The sequence below is a fragment of the Pangasianodon hypophthalmus genome, chromosome 6 (genome assembly GCF_027358585.1).
Source record: "Pangasianodon hypophthalmus isolate fPanHyp1 chromosome 6, fPanHyp1.pri, whole genome shotgun sequence".
Classification (NCBI taxonomy): Eukaryota; Metazoa; Chordata; class Actinopteri; order Siluriformes; family Pangasiidae; genus Pangasianodon; species Pangasianodon hypophthalmus.
The window spans coordinates 7,146,020-7,170,018 of NC_069715.1; the positions used below are offsets into that span (position 1 = coordinate 7,146,020).

Below are 23,999 nucleotides of genomic sequence, written 5' to 3' on the forward strand. Positions count from 1 at the left end.
GCTTTACCCCAAAGGAAATTGATGTTTGCCAAGAAGAGATGGGTCTGGATAAAAAGGTGGTTGTATCAGAATAAAAGTAGAAACAGTGCTGTTTTGTTCACTGGGAGAGTTGTAGGCCCCTCGACTCTAAATGGTTAAACAAGGTGTCTCCCTTAATTAGGGCGAGCTGCGCAGGCCCCCGGGCAGAGGGAAGCCTTGACCCCTAGCAGGATCCAGATGTGCTGGTCTCGAGGGGAGCTCTCTCCTTCCCCCCAGACCCCCAAGTCGCAAGCAGACAGGCCGTTTGCCTCAGACTCGGGCTTGCTCCCTCAGGCACGGTGGTTGGTTGGGGGTGGGAGGTGGGGGGATTCTGGAGGTCCGGGATCTGGTCACGATCTGCGCAGACTCTATGTCTTAAATCTGATCAGTAATAAATTGGTGTAATTGAAGAAAAGAAAAGAAGAAAAAAGAATGCGTGTGTGTGTGTACGGGGGATATTTATTAGACAATATACGCATATTAAAGCCTACACATTGAATTATCCATTTTGTTATTTTTTTATTATTTAATATTATTTAGCTGTAACATAGTGACTTAGAGAATAACACTGTGTATAGACCAGACAGCCATTTAGTCACATGACACTGTTTAAACCATATGCTAGAGTCACCATCATAATGCTAGAATAAGCACAGGCCTGGTAGCCTATCAGTCATCCTGCCTGTGTATGCAGTCCTTGTGGAAATACGCAGAGCAGTTGCATATGCAGTCGCTTCCGCGCGCACGTGCAGCGCAGACCGCAGCAGTGACGGGTCCGAGCGGCGCGAGGTGGTCTCCGCCCCTGCTGCTTTCAGATTCCTCTAAAGCTCTACATCTCTGGACATCTCGGGGACACACTGCACTACTCTGAGCACTGAGGGGAAGGAAGCATTGATCCGCGGGCGCAGGTAGTCACTTTTCTCTATGTCGGAAAAGGAGGTTGATATCTGCGGAAAGTTGAGCTGTAAATACTGAAGGATAGGGGTTCAATTGCATGAAATGTGGATTGCTGCCATAATAAGTTCTGTGCATCTAAATGAATGGAGCTGGAGGAACTTTTTGCATGGAAAGTATTTAAAAGTAGCACTTTTTTTGAAGTCTCCAGGGCCTCTCCCACAACAGAGCGTTCTGTAGCCTATATATAATCCAAAGTTTGGGTAGTATTAGTATTACAATAACACATTTTTCCCACTGAGCCTGATGTGTTGCTTAAAAATGCGTCACACATATAAAGAGCTGGCGTCCATCCCGTAAATATTTCCCAGCCAAAAACATTTTGCAGAGGAAAGAAACTCTATTGTCTTCGCGTCTTATCTCCTCGGGACAAGTATCCTGCTTTTCGGGGGCCGCGATGAAGGCAGGGCTAGCAGTGACACACGCGCGCGCACACACACACACACACACACGCACACACACAGAAGCGCACACACACATACACACACATACGGCTTCCCTTCTCGAGCGCAGTGACTTCATTTCCCAAATGTCGAGGGGAAAAAGCAAAACCCCATCGGGTTGAAGTGTCTCCGCGTCTCCGCCGCGTACCGGGGCTTGGAAGTCGTTCAGGCGCGTGACATGTGTGGGATGGTATCGGGTTCGGCTGGACTTTACACAAAATGGACGGAACTATCAAGGTAAGGCCGGAGGATGGTGGGGTTCGTACGCGGATTGCGCCGGGGAGCGTTCTCTTCTTTCAGTCCGAGAGCTCTCAAAACTTGTGCGTAGCCGTCCCCGAAAGCAGGCGGCCACATTTCCTACGCTTTTCCTCCTCCGAGTTTCCTTTTCCTTTTCGCCAAAATCTTGTTTGAAAGAAGAAAAAGTGAAAAGCACATGGAGAGGAGGATACGCGACGTTCAGATGGAATCCACACGCACACGCAAGGAACGTGTGTATAGACGCACGGAATAAAACTGGGATTCTGGAGGACCTTTTTTGAAATAATATAGATCCATATCCTAATACAGCGTGGAGTGGCAGTAAAGTCGCGATGCTGTGGGGTTTAATTGCCTGATGAGGCTGCGTGGAGCTTGTGTGGAGCTTGTGTGCTGTTAGTGTTTTCTATAAATCATAAAACGGAGGTTCCATATGTGGCGCAGAGCCCGGGCTCCTCCAGCCACGAGCCCACCCACTGCACCCAGAGAAACACATGGCTTTAATTGATATTATTATTAATTAGAAAAACTGAGCACTGCTTTCTTGATTGTGTTTTGGTTTTAACAGAACAGAAGTACAATTGTAATATTTACACTCCTTAACTAGTGACAGTAACCAAAGAGGAAAAAAAAAACTGCCTCTGTACCAGGATTTATTGCATGTTCAATAATGCACTCTCAGATACTCTAATAATAATCCATTTACTTGTTATGTCAATACCATGTTTCATTTTCATACTTTTATTCAGTATGAGCTATTTAAACAAGATGATGTAAGTTGCTTTTTAATTTTTTTAAAGTAGCGTTTAGGTTATTTCAGAAGAAAGCTCTGCTGGTTAAAGTAACGTTAACGGGAAATGAGCTGTGTGAAGTGTACCTGCTTTAACTGCATTCAGTTTGCAGTTACGATGAGAAAAACGATCAGCAAAGTGTATCTATGTGTGCTGTCTGATTTTCCCCTTTTTGTGGTCATATTAGTGGCTTTGGGTGTGGTGAATGTGTGTGAAGGGCCTGTGAAAATCCAGAGATTTTTATATTTTTATATTTTGTGTCTTTAGTCTTAATTTCTGATGTGACTTGGAGAAAAGTTTATGGTAATTTTTTTGCATGCATTTTCCTAACACATACAATTAGACTAAATAATAATAATAAGAATAATAATAAGAATAATAATTATTATTATTATTAGTAGTAGTAGTAGTAGTATTTAAAGCATTTAAATAATTAAACTTAAACCTAACATCTTTGCCGTCTTTGCTGCTTAACTAGAGCACCACTTTTGATTGAGTATTAACTGTAGGCCTATACAGCATTACCCATCATAAGGGGGGGTGTCTCTGCCAATGGGGGTTTCCTGTTCTGCACAATCTGGTTTCCTGTCAGGTTTCCTTTTCCTCCTTAAACAAAGGACTGGAACGCACTCTGTATCACCACCTTGCATAGCTCAGAATGGGAACGAGCCCATCCCAGCCTAATGTCATGATGCATCTGGCTGAGTCCAGAGGTACCCCACACTTAAGCTCTCCTCAGACACAGGAATTACCCACACTGTCAGTCTTGGGCGAAAATTCAAACCTGGTCTTTCTTCCTGTCTGAGCCTCCAGTTGTGAAAAGAAATGTTGTGGGTGCTCCTCGCAGTCAATTTCTAAAGCACAGGCCTGTGGTTCTGCGTGGATGAAGCGAGCTATGTAGGCATAGCTAATTTATGGTCTGAAGAAAATGCCACTTTTGTGAGCATTTTAACCCTGTTGTAATGAAAACCTTGGTTCCATGCCCCAGCCTTGCTGAGATCACCCGTCTGCATAAATGTAGGAATGCTGCCTTTCGCCAACAGTACATTGTGTGTATGTGTGTGTGTGGAATTAGATTTTCCTATTTTTAAAACCCCTCTGTAATCTTGGGAAAGCCTGACTGCCAATCATGAATTATATGGTGCAGTCTGATATGTCTCAGCGTAAGTAGCGCACAGCAGTCAGAATGGTCCTTATCTGGCACCATCGTAGCATTCTTTCACTGTGTCATACTTATCCTTCACCAGCTCCACTGCTGTGGGTCTCTCTGATAGTGTCCACAGATGCTGCATTGGCTCTGCCAGTCAAAATTATGGCGCCTGTCAAGAAGCTGAAAAAGCCAAAGTGAAAAAGACGACTTCTGAATACAGGCAGGGTGATTATGTGAGACGGCTGCTCAGAAGCGATGGCAGCAGGCTGTTCTGACCTGCGCTTTGGGTTGGTTACATTGAGATTAGCTCATCTCAGTGTGGCACGCATGCATGCAACTGAATCCAACGAAAACAGGCTGATAGCAAAGATATCACTCACAGGTTAAAACTTCTACTGGATGTACTTCATTGTCTTCAGGGAAGCCTTTTAGTGTCATGCGTGTTTTTTTGGAAGAACCACTGAAGATCATGAATATAGAAATGATTTATTGTTCCTTATTTAGTTTTCTTATATTGTACAGTGAGTAACTACAGTGCCAAGGCTCAATATTAACAGGTGCAGGTCTTGGCAAGTGTTTGAATGGAGCTGAAGGAAATCTGTTCTATTGTGTTGGCTCACACAGTGAACAAAGTTTAGAAAAAGGAAAATAGAAAAAGGAGAGGAAATGGAGGGGGAACCACTGAAAGATGTGAATGAAACATGAACGCTTCTGTATGACTGAATAAGGAGGCTTATTTGCAATAATGTTGATGGGCAGAATAAAAGCACTATGAGCACCCACTCATGTAGACACTGAGTGTCCAGAGAGGCCTGTCTACTCCGTTTGTTTTCTTTAATAAAGCTACATCACCCCAGCTGAGCTCCTGCAACGAGGTCAAATGTAGAAGCGACCTCAGACTAGTTACTGTGGTTCTGTTTTGACTTTCCAACCTGCTTGTGTTTCAGTCATGAACAGGACAAAGAGGCAAGATTACATTCTGTAATTGTTTTTTTTTTTCAGTTTGTAACCCTGGCTTCATATTGACATTCTCCAGAATCTGTTTCTGAGCACTTTCCAAATGCTATTTTATCAAATTATTTGAACAATCTGAAGAAATTATTCAATTATGTATAAGTAGTCATTTTAGGAATATGTTGGCTTTGTGATGATTGATGCTTATAGAAATTGTTCTTCTACATCCTGCAGAAACAAGAGGCAGGGTTTACAACTGTGTGTGTTTGAGGATAGTTTACTCGTTTTCATGAAGCCATTGAATGCACTTCATGATGTAACACTATTCTATGTTGCTTCCTCCAGGAGGCGCTATCAGTGGTGAGTGAAGACCAGTCTCTGTTCGAGCCTCCCTACGCTGCTGCTGCCCCTCTACCCAAAACAGACATGACAGCATCCAGCACACAGGATTACGGACAGCAACACAAGATCAATCCCATCCCACCTCAGCAGGAGTGGATCAATCAGCCCGGCCGCATTAACGTAAAACGCGAATACGACCACCTCAACGGAACCAGGTAGAGGATACAGATTGGAATCAGAGCCAGAGTTTTTAGTCAACACTATTTCCTGCATTAATTACGAAGTCAGAGGCATGTAAATTCCTTTCTCAAATGAGGGTTAAGTGTGACAACTTAGTGGTACTGGGACTCGAACTCACAACCATTTGATCACTAGTCCATCAGTGTAGATTTAATGGCACCATTGATTAATACATGATTCCCTACATGATCAAAGAGCAGTCTAAGGTTAAGCATATAAATGATTAATAAAAAGGTTTAGAAACAAACAGAATTACTGTCCAAATGCAAAAAAAAAAAAATGCGACAAGTATTGATTGCCCTGTGGTAGTGATTTGAAGGACACATGCAGTGAGCGCTTGAGTAACTTCAGAATGTCGCTTTATGAAGTATCCGTCGCTAAGCATGTCACTCTTGTATTCCAGAGAATCCCCGGTGGACTGCAGCGTGGGGAAATGCAATAAGCTGGTGAGCAGCTCAGACACGTCGCAGATGGGTTACGGAGGCTACATGGATGAGAAGAGTGCCCCGCCCCCAAACATGACCACCAATGAGAGGAGAGTCATTGTTCCGGCAGGTACGTTAGTGTCATAGAAAGCATGCCTGGATTTCAATTTCTTTTTTTTATAAGGCTGCATATAATGTGCAGGGGGTATATGTTGTTCTCTGGATGACGATGATCTGATTCTGAGGTTAGAACATGAATCAGCACTTCATGGTGCTATGTGATAAACCCTTGAGTACGTGCATGCTAGCATATGGGTATGGCTGAAATGCACGGCCGTAGGACTGTCAGACATGAAAGCATGGCTCTGGCAATAATATTCATTCATCCATTTCAGTAACTGCTTTATTCTTTTTTTAAATCCAGTTTTCCGTTAAGAAATACAATGATCAAAGCTACAATTATGAAGCCAAGACAGATCGGCTTGATATTTCCAGTCAAGTATGTAGCTGTATAGGTTATGGAAGGATTTTGACTACTTTCTTTGTAAGAGTGAAAACACACACATTTTTCACAGAACAGATTAATAGACTATTTAGACTACGTTGTGTGCAAGTCACCTAAAATCAGTCATGTTAATCAATAACACTTAATGGCTTCGAAGTAGTGCAGCAGAACCCATCCTTGGACAGGGGTCCATGGTCGCTGCTGTCTGGGTGGCAGGGATGGACTTACACTCTCTGCTGTCAATCAAAGTGACACTAATCATGGGCATCTGTGGGCTCATGTATGCCCATGAAAGGGCAGTTACTGCTGTCCTCCGAGTGTGTTCAGCTGCATTGTAACTTATTGAGCAGCAGTTCGAAAAGATTCGGTGGCTGTGTCTTGGAGGACGCACATGCACCCTCCGTGGTTGGTAGCTCTAGCTCGTGGGTGTGAATTTTGGAGAAAGCAGAGTAAAAAATAATTTAATTATACATCACCATATCACTGATTTTCAACCTGACTGCTTCTGCACTCTTTTCCAGATCCATCTCTGTGGTCCCCTGATCATGTACGGCAGTGGCTAGACTGGGCTGTAAAAGAGTATGGCCTCCTAGAAATCGACACAGCCATGTTCCAAAACACGGATGGCAAGGAACTGTGTAAGATGAGCAAAGAGGATTTCCTGAGACTCACCACTGTCTATAATGCTGAAGTCCTGCTCTCACATCTTAATTACCTCAGGGAAAGTAAGTGCGCTTCTCCTACTTTGTGATAAATAGTGTCTAACTGTAGAGTCATGTGATGCCCAGTGTGCTCTCTTTTTTTTCATTCAATTTTATTTATAAAGAGTCTGTTCTCAAAGAGGATTTAGAGAAATCTGGATGTACTGTAGATTTAATGAGCAAACCAGAGGTGACAGAGTCAAGGACAATCTCCTTGAGGTAACATGAGGAAGAAACCTTAAGACTCAGAAGGGAACCCATAAATCATTACAGTGTACAGGTGTAGAAGAGTAAAGTCAAACCGTAATAAGTGTGTTGAAAGGATGTTCAGTATGAGCTGGTTTTGAGCCCTTGGATGAGCACAGGACAGCCTTTATGATTATAGCAGCAGTTCTTAGGTACAAATCGACAGAAATATGTAGAATTTATAATTCTTATTCTTGTATATCAATATTTACTGCGAACCCTTTTAGGAATCTTGTTAGTGGTGTGTTTGAAAATGAAACACAGTGAAACACCAAGTAATATAGTTTAGGTTATCCAGTTCAACATATTGGGCATTAGCTGATATGTTGTAATTTCTGAGCAAGTGTGACAGGGCTTGTGGTCAGATATAATGTCTGCCATCTGAAATCGCTAACCACTTGAAATACAATAGACGCCTGAACATTAAAGCGCTGCTTTGAACTCAGGAGCACATTGCTGGAGATGTCTAATAGAAAACAGCATTGATAGGAAAGAAAAGAAAATCTAATGCTGATATCAGATGTCCTTATTCAATGGAGCTCATATTTCTGCCAGAATAGAGGCTAAATAATTGTTTGGCTTGTGGCCAGGGCACAGACACTGATGTCAATTTGCAATACTGTCACCTGCTTAATCGTTTTCCCATAGTCAAATTATTGAAAATAGTCCCAGGACACATTTAAGGCAAAGCAAGTAAGAATTAATGGGGTGTTGAGAAACCAAGCTACAAAAGTAATAGAGTCATAATTGTACAGTGTTTGGCAGTGGTTTCAGTTGTTGGATGAATAGCAATACACAAAATTTGGCCAGAATAATGACGTTATTCAACATGGTTTCTCAATTGCAATCTTTTAAGAATATGCTATCTTAGGGCTAGAGGTGAAGTTTGTAGTTGTATCTCTTCTTAAGGCTTAATGAATAAGCAATTTGAATGTAATCCCAATGTTTTTGCCACAACAAGGCAGCTTAGTACGAACCACACACACACACATTTTCTCTGATTCTCCAAACTGCTGTGTAGTGGAATTATACATAATAGATTGATTTAGCACGTTAGACCATGCAGTCAGAGCTCCGTTCTTCCATTTAATAGTTTTCAGCTCAGAGAGTGACCATTCCTGGCTGTTCTCATCCCCATAACTCCTCAGGACAGCCACGTTTTGCTTGGCAGAGCTGCCGCGACCATGAAGAATTTTGATAACTATCCCAACCAAATTTACTCCCCTTCTGTGTGCCCTCAGCCATGGGCAGGCCTAGACGAGACCCAGGTGCATGGCCTCAGGAGCTTGCCAGGCAAGGCCCCTGTCTCTGTGCTGCACGGGAAAGTTTATCCCTAATTTACAACGGAGGCAGTCTGCCTCATTCCTCTTCCAGAGGCGTTCTTACATTATAGCGCTTCATGTTCTGGCAGAGCTCCTCTGGCGGCTTTTACCCCCAACCCTAATTGGTCAATGTAATCTATAAGCAGCACGTTGCAGAGGTGGTGCATCTGTGCGTGGTGCATCTGTGTTGTCATCTGGACCATGTCGAGGAACTTGCTTGAGGTTACAGTCCAGACGTTCAATCTGATCACTCGGGCTTTTGAGTTCAGATGAAAGCATTGGGCACGGATTGGTTAAGAAAAAGAAAAAAAAGTGGAGCATCCTGAGGGTTAGCTGAGCATCTTCCAAAAGGTCAGGCCCCAGTGGTGTTGGCCCAAAACGGGATGAGAGAAACAGCTGGCCCATCCCAACATTATGACAGCAGCTCAGCTCCAAGGCGGGTGGAGTCCTAGTGCTTAAAAGCAGCCGTTCTAAAAAAAAAAAAAAAATAAAACAGGCCAATAGACTCAGCAGTGTGAGGTAATGGGAACTTAATTCCGTGGGTGTCAACAGTTTTGTGCGGCTAGCCGAGCTGAGGGCCTGCGTACGGATCGAGAGCATAACGGAGGCATTGTGAGCTGCAGGGCAGAGCATTCTCAGGATGCTTTTTTTCCATTCTCAGGAGAGCCTGCCGTTTGGAGTTTTCATTAAGGACGGTTGCTGCAGGACTGAGCCTCAGCTTAAGCGTGGGCCATTGTGGATCTGCCTGAAACTGCTTTTGATTTTGCCAGTGTGTACTTTGGAAGGTGAAGAAATGATTCAGAATCCTTTGCTCGGCAATTTGAATTGCCTTGGCTGTAGTCCTGAGCAAAAAAATGAATATGAATAAGAGAGATGACCCTGTGCCAAACCTCTCTTTTAGCTTTATTTACTTCCTGGAGGCACAGAGAAGATAGTGGCATTGTCTGTTAAAGTGTATGTACACTGTTTGAGAAATGTACATTGTGTTGCTTCTAGGTATGTTCTAGTGCGATCCAAGATCGCTATTGATAGTGAAGAGATGATTGTGAGTGTGTGTGTGTGTATATATTTGCCAGGGTGTGGCTGACTCTCAGACCCTTGAGATATGGAAAATAGGCTAATCTTTTTTTCCGCTCGAAACACAAACAAACACAATCACAGACAAATAAGGAATCTGTCCAGAACTTTCTGGTTTCCCTCACACATGCACATACACCAATAAGTGCTTAAGCAACTACAGTCTATAAGGTGTCTCCTGTAGCTGATGACACACTGTATAATTATTATTTACACATATCTGTATGTCTGATTAACATTCCAATGTGCCATTAGGCTTATACACAGCAGAGCAGAGTAGGGTCACCACTCCTCCAGCCTCAGGCCACACTGCTAGAACAGCTTTATGCCGCTGACTCATACACACAGACACATACACAAACGTCTTTATACATAGCAGACACGCACATGAATACAAATATTGAGACACAAGAGAGTGTACATGCATACATACATTCATATAAACAGAAACTTAGATGCAGTCAGATGCAGAAAGGAAATCTAAACATGGGCTCCATCACCAGGCCTTGACTCAAATCTGGATCTCATGGAAAGTAGATTGAATCTCTTGCCGCATGCACCGATGCTGGAGGCTGCTAGTGCATATTGGAAAAAAGTAGTGTGGCCTGTTGCTGCATTATTTTGGTTTTGCCGTCGGTCACTTATCCAGATTTTTGTATGCGATTGCCGCCCACTCACCAATGTGCTTTCAATTTGGCCGCAATTTGAGAATTTGTTTAAATTACAGCCAAGAGTGGAGCGGAGGTGAACCGCTAGCATTGTCTCAGCTTCCTCAGAACAATCGGCTGACAGAAAAGAGTATGTTAGAGAGTGTGAGAGAGAGAGAGTGTGTGTGTGTGTGTGTGTGTGTGTGTGTGATTACATATGTTACACCCTCTGTGAAGGTACTAACAGGAAGGACACACTGCCGAGACAAACCCAGTGTCCAGCATTCTGAGACCTTGATAGTTTACACAAGCCATAAACATGTGTGCAGCTTTACTCTCTCTGCTCTCTCTGTTTTCTGTCTCTTTTTTACTTCTTGCTCTTGTTGAATTTTATTGATCTGTCTACTTACATTAACCAGCTGTTGCTAAATTGTGAAAACTGTGTGTGTTCCTTGTGTCTACGTGTTAGCGCAACAGAACACTGTGACTGTGAGTGCATATGTATTCGTCAGTGCATGTATTATGTGTCTCAGAACCAAGCAGAATGCAGATATCTAAATCTATCCATTGTGCCAAAAGAGAACCAATTCCCAGTAGTGATAAGAAGAAAGAGAGAGAAGACAAAATTTGGTATTATTAGGAGTTATGATGAGTTATGCAGTTATCCAGATCCTCAGCAGATGTGCTTTGGCCATCTTCTATATAATTGAAGACAGACTCACAGCAAACACAAACACAGCAAAAAAAAATTATTGGAGGAAAACACATTTAGGTAACTATATAGCAGTTCTACATACAGTACTGTGCAAAAGTCTTAGACACCCAGTATTCTTTATGAACATTTTGTCTTGCATCTATATTTTATGGTCACTGCAATTAGTGTATCAGTAGAAAAGAAAAAAAAATCCAAAACAAAACAGGAGCTTTTGTATGTTGTTATGTAATGGAACATATGTATTAAGTAAAAGACCATGTTTCTAATAAAACATCATCTTGGCTGTCTGGGATTTGACCTGCAAAGCCAGAAGAACTGTAGAAAGTTCTCAAAGAAGCCAGGAACAACCCACTAGCCAATTTCCTCAGAAAACTGTATGACGGTGTATTTATGTAGATGTAAACCCAAAGATAAATTATGATTTTATTGGCTGTTTTACTGTTTAAAACTCAATATAGTAACTGCTTTGATAATTAGAAGAAATCTTTCCTTTACAAAATTTCTTTAGAAGTCAGTAGACTTTTATTGTATGTCTACATGGGTAATATTGCTACCTCACAGCTCCGGGGTTCCTGGTCTGCTCTTAAGCTCGGGTTACTGTCTGTGTGGACTTTCGCATGTTCTCCCCATGTCCACACGGATATCCTCCAGATTCTCAGGTTTCCTCCCAGCTCCCAAAACATGCTGTTAGGTGGATTGGCTAAAATAAATTGCTCTACTTGTGAATGAGTGTGTGAATATGTGTGCCTGGACCCAAAGCAATTACTGAAGAAGAAGAAGAAGAAGAAGAAGAAGAAGATGATGATGATGATGATGATGATGTATATACGAATATACAAAAACATGTACAGTACATGCACATGAACTAATGCGCTTTTTTGTACTCTATACCATATAGTTTATTTCTGAAGTTTTATACCATATAGTGTTTTTCTGAAGAATGCCCATGTGTAAAATGTTGAGAATTTGGTTGTTTTGCCATCTGTAATTACAGAACCCTTCACTGAAAAATGTGACATGGTACAGTGTCACACTGAACAAACACCTTTGGATTATTTCTGTTTATTGCGATTCTCCTTGTTGGTGTAATAAGTTAAGTCTATATAGCCCATAAATTAGTCTGTAGGTTATTCATTCATTCGGCTTGAGTAAATGCTTTATCCTGGTCAGGGTCATGGTGGATACTGAGCCTATCCTGAGAAGACTGGACATAAGGTGGGAATAAACCCTGTATGGGATGCCATCACAGATAACATTGTAGATTATCATTTTAAATATAATTCTGAATGGATGGATAATTAGAGTGTGTCATTTGGATGGATCATAGAAAAAGCAGGAGAAGGCCACATTTTGACAGCCTTGAGTAACATGTTTCTTAGGGCTGGTGCGAATTGAAAATGGAAGTGTGTAAAGACAGAAGGCAAAAAACAGAAATTGTTTTCAGTATGAATTAGCCTTTAGATATTACAACAGTCTGTGTTACACTTTATCTATTTTTCTCTCTGTGTCTGTTTGTCGTTTCCTTCCCCCGTGCTTCTCTCTCTCTCTTTCCTTCTCTCTCTCTCTCTCTCTCTCTCTCTTTCCGTCTCTTGCCCACGGCCATGTGGGGGTTTATTTTTCTTTTGGGGCAGCAGTGTTTGATTGCTGCATGGGGATCGCACCCTACACAATGGCTGCCCTGTTCTGGGGTCTCAACACCACAGTGCTGGGGGTGAGGGGCCTGGAGGTTAAAATATGTGTGCAAAGTCCCCTCGACGTCCCCCATAAGACACACGCTTTCATCCACTTAAACACCCAAAATATATCACCAATATCATCTCTATGCTCTTTACGTCAGTCCTGCTGTTCTAAAAGCCAGTGCTCAAATACTACATGAAAAAAAACACAGAGTCCAACAATAACAGTACATTAGATATTTATTTTTTAATCTGCCTGAATTTGGATTGTGATCTTGTTTGTGGGGGATTGGCTTGATTGCAATTTGGAAATGTGACAAATCACTTTGTTTTATTGTGGAAAAAAAAGCATAAAGGAACACCCACTGATTAGTAATTACACAGTACTTACCCTGTTATTACACATTAATAAACCTGTTACTAGGCCCTTCCACAGTTTGGCTTTATAGTAATGCATTTGGTACATGTCTTTTAATAGTTTATTCTCTTATATCTTGCAGGTAGCTCATCACTATCATATAATACGCCATCTCACACTGACCAGTCTCCTCGTCTGCCTGCCAAAGAAGGTAGGATTGACTGAAACTCTTTACTGCTCTGCTCCTTTACCCTGCAGTTGTACGTGAAATTACCTTTAAAAAGACATACATAACATTGGACCTTATTTATCAATCTTTTCGTAAAGTTGTGTGTACATTTTTTTCATAGGCCAAACTGATTTTTTTTGTTGTTGATGAATGCCAATTAGCCATAAATTACAAAGTGTGTTCATGGAAAAAGTCATTTACATGTAGTGACACCCACAAAACTCTATAAAGGCAAAACTCACAGAGTTGAAAATGATGACTAAATGGCGAAACAGTGGTGGGGTTGGGGTTTTGGGATTTGTGTGTGTGTGTGTGTGGATGATTGGAGGTTTGCTGTTGTTGCACCAAATCTTCCAGTAATGCAGCTCAGCCATTGCAGTGCATCATCTAGACCCACACTATCTCTTCCTCCTTTTATATGGTGCCATTACTTTTGTCTTTGTCTTTGTTTTTGGATTTGTCTTGGATTGTTTTGTTTTTTCAAGTCATAAATATGAAACGTTTCACAAAATTTCCCAAAATTTTCATTAAATTCATGTGTGTAACTGAAATAAATAAGCAATTTTAAATTGATATCATAATCTGTGATTAAAAATTGCATCATCGCCAATTATACAGTTTATGAAGATGATCAGTCGAAGGATCAGGATACCAATGTTTTTCCACACTAACTGGATATTCATGAATATCACATTTCCTGTGTAAATGCTCTTTTGAATGATTTATTAATAAATTTATATTCAGTTTAATACATGAGGCCCAATAATTGAATAATTTCTCTCATCAGCAGTTACAGGTGAATGTAATCCATCAGATTTAAACACAAAGACATTCATTTCCTTACCAATACCTGCAGATGTTAAAGGAGTAGAGGGTGATATAGCTGATCAGTGAGCTCTCAGTCTCCATCTCTCTTTCTCTCTTTGGGTCTGAGTGTGTGTACAATGGCCAAGACCCGAGCGCTCAGCAGGTGCTGTTTTTGTTCTGTGTAAATAAAGACAGCGTGGCTGTTGAGTCAGCCATTCAGCCTCCACCTGAATGTGAAGTGCAGGCCGAGGACCTTTCAGAGACCAGAGAATTAGCAAGACAAAAGGCACGTGCCTTGGTTCCCAAAGCCAACAGTGAGGGAGAGGGAGGGAAAGAGACTGACAGAGAGGAACAGATATGGAGTTAAGAGACAGGTGTCATAGGCCCCAATAAAAAGGTATAGAATATGATTTGAGTGAGTGGTTTGCATTTGTGTGGTGTTGAATGCTGAAAGTCCGTGCCACAGAATAATAACAGAATAGAACTGCTTAGTTAAATGCACTGTTGTGTTCCCTCGAGTGTCTCTATTAGACAATATTAGTTTTAAATTGTAAGAGTTTGGTGAAAAGCAATGCTTTGGTTTAGTCTATATACATCATGGCTCGATGCAGAATTAGTGTCTTCAGGGTGGCTGTGGGAGTTTGTTTGAACTTATTAAATCTTTTTTTTTTCAATGCTCCATAAGAAATTATGCTATGATCAAGATTTGTGGCTTTACCTATTTTCCTAGAACACTACTGAGGCTATTCTCATTGCAGCAAATGTAATTATAGGTCTAAATGAATCGAAATTATCAAGCAAACATACAGTATGCAATATAGATACATTAGTCTCTTCTGTACTGTGCCAGTAGTAATTTATTATACCATTACTCAAATTGTTGTGTATGCTGACCTAATTCTCAAGGGTTCTATGAAGAGTTAAGGGTTCTTCACTAAGTAAATGGGTTCTACTTAGAACCTTTCCTGATAAAAAAACACTATATTATGGGGTTCTATGTAGGACAAGCAGAAGAATCTTTAATGCTTTAACATTTTTGTTAAATGTAGTTCAGAGTTTGTTGATCTGAATTGTGTTATTCAGTATGAAATTATCCCACGGTACTTTGTTCCCTTGGTGGAAATGTTCTGTGATGCTATGTTATTCTCTTATGTTATTCGTTCCAGCATGGTCTCACATTTGCAAAATGGTGCATTTGCACGAGGCAATTAGTTAAGGTTAGGGTGAGGAGAAGGCTTAAAATTTGGAGCTTTGCTTAAAGTTTGAAATAAAATGCAATAAAATCACTCTCGTTTGTTAGAATTCCAGCACATGATATCATACCATATGTCTGAACCAGTTATTTTAATTTGAGTTCTACTTTGCTAGTTGATTGTAAACTAATATTGGCACAGAAATGTTTGGTATTTCTGATGAATAAGTTTTATTTTAAATCTTTGGTGGCAGTATTTGAGACTAAAACAATTGGAGATCTGTTGTTATAGGAAAATTAAAGGGTGGTGTGATGAGTTACTGTTACCACCCTGCGGTTTAATTATTTTCCTGCAACATCATGTCCAAAGGTGTTTTATTTCTCTTTTTCCAAAGCAATTTGCCAATGCTAACCATTTTAACTTATTAATGAAGGACATACTTTTTAACTATTTATAGTTTCATTTAATGATGTGGAATGTCAGGTAGTTCCTGTTATTACTTACATTATAGAGTTATAGACAGTTGTTCACCAAATACAAACATTTTTTTAAAATCTGTGTATGTGAAGTGTACACTATACAAGTATCTGTGTTAGTTGCTACTGTAGAAACAATTAGAATGAGCCCATTCATGTAAACCTGTGATATGCCCTTTAAAGCAGTGTTTTTAAAGAAAATTAATCTTTTGACCAATCAGTATTGAGAATTCAAGAGGGGTGTGGGTTAACAGATTTTACTGACCACTTTATCTACTTATGTATAGGCCTGTATAAGAGGTTTACATATCGTACATACTGTAAGTAGTCAAAATGGTCAGTAATCTGATTCTTATCAAATATAAAGGCATTATCTGTGATTGGCTCTGGATTCAATATGACCCTGACCAGGATAAATGAATGAATGAATGAATGAATGAATGAAAGGCATTATTGTACAGTTTCTTATAAATAGGTTGAGCACCTCCATTCATGTACACACAGGGCACAATGACAAAAGACAATAGATCTGCGTGCGAAATGAATCTAGCAGTAAAGTGCTTGTGCTATGGCTATGATACCCTCTGTCAGGCCTGTAATAACACTGATAGCTCATAGGTCCTGACAGCAGGGGTATCTTGCTAAGTCCAGAAAAGTGTCTGCCTTGATAAGTGCCTGAGGAAGCACTTATCTGAACCATGCTGAGGACTCTCTAAACCCCTCATTAGAGCTATTAGCACAAACATCACTGGTGATTAGATAGTAACAAATAAACCATATGACCTTTAACCCATAGCACTATGGTAGCACCCTTTCTTATATTGTACCTGTCTATCCGTATTCTACAATAACAGTAATAATAATCATAATAATAATAATAATAATGTAACATGCTGTTACCTAGCAAACTGTCATCATCAGAATTGTACAGATTTGGTGAATAAAAAATGCTGCCATTAGATACAACCACATGGCTACACAGACTGGGTGGTTGGAACTAACTGATGTATAACTTAAAATAATATCACTCTAGTTGAAATGGTTGCTAATGATAACAAACTAGTCTGGAGTATGATAGTTCCTTTTCTCACCATGCTTTAGCATTAGCATAAATAGGCAAATTAAAGAATATGACTGGTCTGGAGTCTATTCGGCTGTTCACATGACCACAGCACACAGCTCTTCCTGAATGTAGCTGAGTATAGAACTGTGTAGAACTGTAGAACTGTAGGACTGTATAACACAGCGAATAAAAGGGGAAGGAAGTTGAGGGTAAGAATGTTTCACCTTTGTCAAGCCAAGTGGGCCTGACATTTTCATCTTGTTTTTATTGGCTGAGGAAAATGTCTATACATTTCATAATGTATTGTGAATAGAAGTGTGAATTATTATAATGATTCAGTTCTCTGTTTTGTTTTTATCGTGACGAAAAGGTCATTGACATCCTTTTGCAGGAAGCATTTAACTATTTAGGGTCCAAGTAGAACCTTTTACAGAAAAAAAGAGCATTAACCATTTAAACCCTCAAGGAATGCTTTTTCTAAGTGTAAAAGTAAGGTGTAATTATATATTATAATTTATTTTCCTTTATTCCATCATACTTTTTTTTTTTTACCCAAAATGCCTTTAGAGGAGAAATTAAAAGTAGATTAACTAAGCACACATTGTACAGTTAAAGTACAAAATATAGTAAAGGACAGATGACCCTAAGTTAAGTGGTTTTGGATGAATGAATGGGTTCATTTTTTCTGATTATCATGTCTGATATTTGGAGGAATCACAGCACCATAGGTCATTACAGACACTTAAAAAAAAATTATAACTCACATATGTAGCTGATTGCCCAACATCATTCTTGTTATGCCTTTAATGAATCAAGGCTCATGATATAATATATTTCTCTTGCCAGTAATTAGATTTTAGCCCTTGTTTCTAATATCAAGACCAGCCGCCACTGATTATGCTCAATGCATTGGTCATTTTCTTGTACCTGCAGTTATCATACTTTACCAATAGTAGTGTGCATTTTTTAACTTGTGAGATGAAACATCATGTCTTCAGAACTATGATACAACATACAGAACAAACCATGAGCAATATATATAGGACATTTTTGGTAACTACACAGTGCTGAGTGAAGCACACAGTTTGGGAACCGTGGTAGTCTAGATGGCTGGCTAGTTGTGTAATGACTAAGTTTTCGACGCACTGCAGTCTGGTCTCTGAGGAACCACCACACCCAGAGCAGCACAGCTGAGATGAACAAAGTGAGCACAGTGGGAAACCACAGAGAGAAATTCTGAGCTCAGGTTCAGACTGTTTCATTAGCGTTAACAGTGCTGTTAAACAAAATGTCAAGTAAGCTTCTCTGAATCAAGATGTCTCACTTTTTAGCCTGTTTAATTTAGGAGTGAATTAGCAGCAGGAGCCTCTCAGTTCTCCAGCGTTTGAGCTTTGGGAGCTTAGTGAGGAACTGTTGCTGGTCTTTCCTTGGCTATATTTTAAGTCAGTCTACCTCCAACTCTTTTGGGCCTATCAGACAGTAGTAACGTCCACCGCCACTGTTTTCTTTTCAAATTCCGACGGCGTATTTTGTCTGCTTGCTCTCTTGTCTTTTCCCCCTTCTCTCTCTCTCTCTCTCTCTCTCTCTCTCTCACTCTCTCTTTCTCGCTCTCTTGCTCATTCCCTACTGGATTGTGGGCCTTCTCCTGGAAGGAGGTAGACTGGTGTGTGTTTTTTCACAGTGGAGGGGGTGAAAAAAGCGAGGGAAAAAAGGGGCCAGGAAAACAAAGAGAGGTTGTGTGTGCAGGCTCAGCAAGCAGGAAACGTAACTCTCTCAGGACTCGCTCCCTCCTTCTCTCTATCCTTCTTTCCCCTGTTGGACCAGGTCTTGTACTAGATTACTCTAGAGACAAAGATAAACATGAGGATATTGAGACATTGAGTAGGGGAAAAACTGTAATGAGGACTAGAAAAAGTGATGGAAAATACCTTTTGTAGAGTCAGTGTCAATATTAAGCATAACTGGTAGTCAATATATACAATATCAATAAAATAAAACAAAATGCTGAATTACGTCATGATGGGGTAATTTTTTTTTCTTGATCTCTGCTCTGATATATACAATTTCTGGTGAAACATTATTTCATAACTCACTTTATGCTTATTCTGCTTGTCTGTGTGATTCAGAAAGCGTTCTGAAGCTGGGTCGTTATCCCTCAGTTTTGTTTTCGCTGAGGAATGTTGGCTGAAGATGTGTTGTGATTTTGAAAGAAGTGGGCCGTTTAGTTTTGTTAACTCATTCCAAGCTAAACGTTTACTTTGTTTTCAGTAGTTAATGTATTTTAGACCCACCCAGAATAGGGTTTTAAAGATAGCCACCAGAAGATGGCAGTGCTGGATCATGCTAATCAGCAGGGCAGCCGTGAGACGCTCAGTCAGGCTGGAAAAAAAAATAAAAAATAGATGAGGTGCTTTCCTTACCCTAATCCTACTGGAGTAACAATCAGGTCCGAGTTTTGTGAGTGTGGTTTCCATTAGTATAGAGAGTGACATAATAAGGTCCCATCAGGAGTAACTGTGATACTGCTTAGACTGTAGAAATTTCTACAAATCAAGAAATGCATAACTATAATTTAGATTTAGTTTAATTCAGATTGAATTAATATGATTTGATTTGATGATTATTTCCTGTAAAAATAATGTAATTTTATTACAATTCCACTGTAGGCCAATGATTCATTGCAGGGATCCACATTTTCTAACCTTGAAGAAAAATAAATAGTCCGGTGTCCTGGATTTTGCATGGGCTCTATCAGTCTTTGTACATTTTTGTGGCCTTACTACTATGTCTTGGTCAAAATTTGTGCAACTTGATGCCGAAAGCAATCAGTCACTTGATCATTAAGGCCAGAAGGGCAGCCGGACTGTCTGAAGAATGGGGATAATAATTAGCAGTGATAGCTGGCTAATTTCCGTGTGAGACAGAAGGAACAGCATTATGCTTCAAGGCACAATGAGACTGTTTTAGAACTACATATGAGAATGCTATGTCTGTCCAGAACATCCATGGGAAATATACAAGCGTCTCCTTGATTTCCTGCTGTCTGATGATTTTTTTTCTCTTCACTCCTTTTCCCTTTTGAGACTGTCCGTGTCCAGGTTTTGTCTTAAAGTAAACTAGAAAACAGAATCCCTTTAAAGTTTATAGCTAGAATAACTACTTTTGTGGCACTGATGCAAATATCGATAATAGAATTTCTGATTTCTGAAAGACCCAGATTCCAAACTGATTTACATCAACCTAAACCTACATGAAAATGTTTCATTGTGGGTTTTCTGTCTGAGTGTCTGTGTGTTTTTCAAATCTGGCCAGTCGTATGCAATCTGCTTAAGTATAATTTATGGTAGCCTTTTTGGCCATGCTGAAAGCCAGATAAAACCACACAAGTTTAGCCAGAGCTATATATCTTCTCAAAGATCTCTCTCCTTCTTTCTCTCATTTACATAAGAAAGTACAAACTGCCTATTTTGTCAGTAGGGATTTGAAGGTCCTGTTTAAATAATACTGTATAAAAAGTTCCCTTAATTGTCTGTCTCTTTTCGTCAGATGCCTCATATGATGCTGTACGGAGGACAGGCTGGTCAAACAACATGCACAGTGGTAAAGGTGAGTAAGAAAAACACTTTTTCTTGACTCTTGAATAAGTACTGCTCACTCAAGAATCCTAATACAGAGTTGATCTCACACCCAAAGTGTTTTTTTTGGTCTCTCGATGGCGAATCTTAAACCTACAGAATCCTACAACACAGGTTTTAGTTTCAGAGAGGGTTCCATTGAGAAAGCTAAGATCCCTTAACAGTCTACAGAATTGTCGTGCAAACTTTTTTTAGTGGGAGTAAATACCATAAGGCTTAAGCTTTAAAAATATATTAATGAAGTTGTATAAAAGGAACCTTTGGGATAGAGAGGGAGTGATTAGAGATTAAATTCTAGGACATATTATTTAATGCTGTACTAAGCACTTAGTGATGCGACCAGCTGCTAGTTCTGTTTTCTTTGGACAAAAAACTGATATGTAAAGGGACATCAACCCGTTGTGTGTGCTCACCCTCTCTTCTTCTCTCCCAGGCTCCCCGACTGTGGTCTCACAGAATGTATCTAAGAGCACTGAACAAACTCGGCCTCAGCCAGGTAATAAAAACTTCATCCACATCAATTAACAGTCACAACACTAATAGAGAAAGTATAAAAGCTCCTGAATTATGAAATGTGTCCTACAATACTTACTCCTTGTTTTGTTTCTTAGATCCATATCAGATCTTAGGACCAACAAGCAGTCGACTTGCCAACCCAGGTAAATATATATACTGTATATGTAATATTGGTTCCTATAGCTAGAACATAACATTGGAATTACTTATTTTCTCAGTCTTGGATAATGGAAAGCAAATGTAGTCAACACTCCATTGCACATTACCACTTGTTCTGGCAATCTTTTAACTGTGTGCCTATATCTGTGTGTACTTGTCCAGGCTCAGGCCAGATCCAGCTCTGGCAGTTCCTCTTGGAGCTACTATCTGACAGTGCCAATGCTGGCTGTATCACGTGGGAAGGGACCAACGGCGAATTCAAGATGACCGACCCAGACGAGGTTGCACGGCGCTGGGGAGAGCGCAAGAGCAAGCCCAACATGAACTATGACAAGCTGAGCCGTGCACTGCGCTACTACTATGACAAAAACATCATGACCAAGGTGCACGGCAAGCGATACGCCTACAAGTTCGACTTCCATGGCATCGCCCAAGCCCTGCAGCCTCACCCCACTGAATCTTCCATGTACAAGTACCCGTCTGACTTGGCCTACGTGCCTCCTTACCACGCTCACCAGCAGAAGGTCAACTTCGTCTCGCCGCACCCACCTTCCATGCCAGTCACTTCATCTAATTTTTTTGGCCCTTCTAACCCTTACTGGAGCTCCCCTACGGCAGGCATCTACCCCAGCGCCAGTGTGCCAAGACATCCCAACACTCACATGCCCTCCCACCTGGGCAGTTACTACTAAATCCCAGCAGTTTGCTCTAGAAGCCACATGCCAACCCCAAGCTGCACTCAGAAGGAAGGCAAATTGAAAAAGAAGAGAATGAAAAAGGACAAAGTATGACTAATTTTGTAAAATGAAGGAGAATCAGGGCTAAATTCACTAAAGCAAGGAACTGTTTGAAGAAGGGAAAAAAGAAAGGGGAAAGAATGAACCAAAAACTGGATGTTGCATTGATCCACTTCGAAATGGAGTACTACTTATTCACAGGACAAGTAACTGTTTGTTTTTTGTCTGTTTGTCTAGAGTGTATTTTTGTTTCCACATGTTTTTGTGTCTTTCTATCCCTGTAAACAGTATGGGCCAAAGCATCCCCTCGACATACATGCACCTACGCAACATGGATTCAAACGCTCACAAATTCCACAGCTGTAAATGGTCTTGGTGTGCAAATGTGAAATGTTTCCAGTCCCACTATTGGGGCATATCCTATGCCATGCTAGAGTTTAGACAAGCATTATAGCACAAAAAATCAAAATGAAATGACAAATCAAGAATCACTGTGACACTGTAACAACATTCTCTCTGCTAATACAGACAATATTAACATTCCAATGCTTTCAGGAAAATGGGGTCTGATCATCTATCTATTTTGTTCATGGACTCCTCTAAAACTCTTCTAAAAATGAAATCGCATCACAGGAGGGATACCTGGCAGCAAAAAAATATATATATATATATATATATATATATATATATATATATATATATATATGGCAACTGGAAGGTTCAGGTTCAGCCATTTCTCTCTCACTCTTCCTCCTAACTGGAATTCTGACACATTGGCCATTGCTGAGGAAAACAATTGTAGGTTTGCACAGAGTTTTGTCCGTGTCAGTCACCACAATCCCAAAGATAAAATTCCCAGCAGCTCTCTCTTGCCAGTAATATTCTATTGGCTAGCCAAAGTGTCAATCACCACAATCTCAAAAGTAACATTCCTATAAAGTAGGAAAGTCAATAAAAGGCTGACATTGATTCCTATGAATTTCAGTGTAATGTAGCACTCCATGGGCGAAAGATGATCACCTGCCAAAGGCTCGTGGTTGGTCATGTGAAAACCAATCAAACATTGTAAAAGACGAACATGCAGTATTTAAAGCCAAACCACGGAGTCAGTGCTGATGTGAAAACTGCCTGTGAAGCAGACGATATATTTTAATCCACTTAGTGTTAATTTCGAAAGCAGCCCAAAGTGGTTTTACTTTCGCCGCTGTACCTCACTGTGTTTATAAGGAAACATTTGTATTTCTATCTTATCTGCCAGTAAAAATTCAATCAACTATAGCTCATCTCACAAATGTTACTTAATCATCATTACATGTTAAATGATGTTCCTGAACACAGTAACTTTGTTTTATTAAGTCATTACCTGAAGCTACTTAAATCACTGAACAGTTGAATGTGGACATTATGCAAAGTACCTCTTTAAAAAAATTGAATGAATTAAACAAGTTAACATTTAAAACAACACAAAAGGTTGAAACCAGTGTGATCCTCAGATTCGCGAACGCTGTGCGTTTGTCAGACCTATTTGCTATTATTTTTTAATCAACGGTCAACTAGGCATTAAAAGCATCTTACTGTATAAATTATGCAGAGTTATTTTCATATGTGACAGTATTAAAAGATCAAGAGAATGAATACGAGTTGACCTCGGTCAAATGCAAACTTTTTTAAGCCGGTGTTGAAGGTAGTATGTACAGCATTAGTGTTTTGTATCTGTACATTTGGGCAATAAATTTATGAATGTTTTTGTTTTTGTAATGTGCTCTGTGCCTTGTCGTAATGAGGCGAAAGTATTTGATTTGTTTTGTTTTTCTTCTTCTTTAACGATACCACAAATGCCTTGTAGAAAATCATTTGTTTTATAGACCAGAATTGTAATACTGTAAGTGCCAAAATAACAATACTTTTCCTGCTAAAGCTTCAAATCCCAAAGTTCAAACGTGCCTCACAAATGATTGCAGGGTCTAAAATTAGACAGGTTTGATATTCCCATGCTTGAATTTTCCTAACTGTAGAAGTAGAGCAATACACAGTTTAAATAAATGAATAAATAAATACCCAACCCATCCTCTTTTCAAAATATCACTATCTAATGAAGGAATTGTGCTATTTCATATATGCAATGTATTTTGAATATTAAATATATGAATTTATATAAAAATATATATAATTTTGCAATTATTCTTTTTTTTTTACTTTTGTTGTTCCTGCAATGTATTATTACCTTTTATAAAAGGGCTATGTAGATAAATGTGATGAAAAATAAATGTTTTTACATTTTAAACTACTGAAATGTGTCTGAATATTTTTTTGAGCACTGCACATATCACTCGTGAGTGTTTGTAGTGGATTGGCTCAAGAATAT

The 23,999-nt window shown here is 39.9% G+C and overlaps 1 protein-coding gene across 4 annotated transcripts in view; it reads left to right on the forward strand.

The window, feature by feature from the left end:
- Positions 1-23,921, forward strand: part of fli1 (Fli-1 proto-oncogene, ETS transcription factor) — a 30,673-nt gene extending 6,752 nt beyond the window's left edge. The window contains exons 1-9 of one of the 4 annotated variants that reach the window (XM_026927198.3): positions 625-926; positions 4,911-5,122; positions 5,551-5,702; positions 6,599-6,802; positions 12,962-13,030; positions 20,134-20,193; positions 20,656-20,718; positions 20,834-20,881; positions 21,060-23,921. In XM_026927198.3, coding sequence (XP_026782999.1) covers positions 4,992-5,122; positions 5,551-5,702; positions 6,599-6,802; positions 12,962-13,030; positions 20,134-20,193; positions 20,656-20,718; positions 20,834-20,881; positions 21,060-21,589 — 1,257 coding nt within the window. In that variant the 5' untranslated portion in view covers positions 625-926; positions 4,911-4,991 and the 3' untranslated portion in view covers positions 21,590-23,921. Of the gene's footprint in view, positions 1-624; positions 927-1,351; positions 1,653-4,910; positions 5,123-5,550; positions 5,703-6,598; positions 6,803-12,961; positions 13,031-20,133; positions 20,194-20,655; positions 20,719-20,833; positions 20,882-21,059 lie in introns of those variants that run through there. The other 3 variants (XM_026927197.3, XM_026927196.3, XM_053234905.1) reach the window with 3 other exon arrangements.
- Positions 23,922-23,999: the final 78 nt, after the last annotated feature.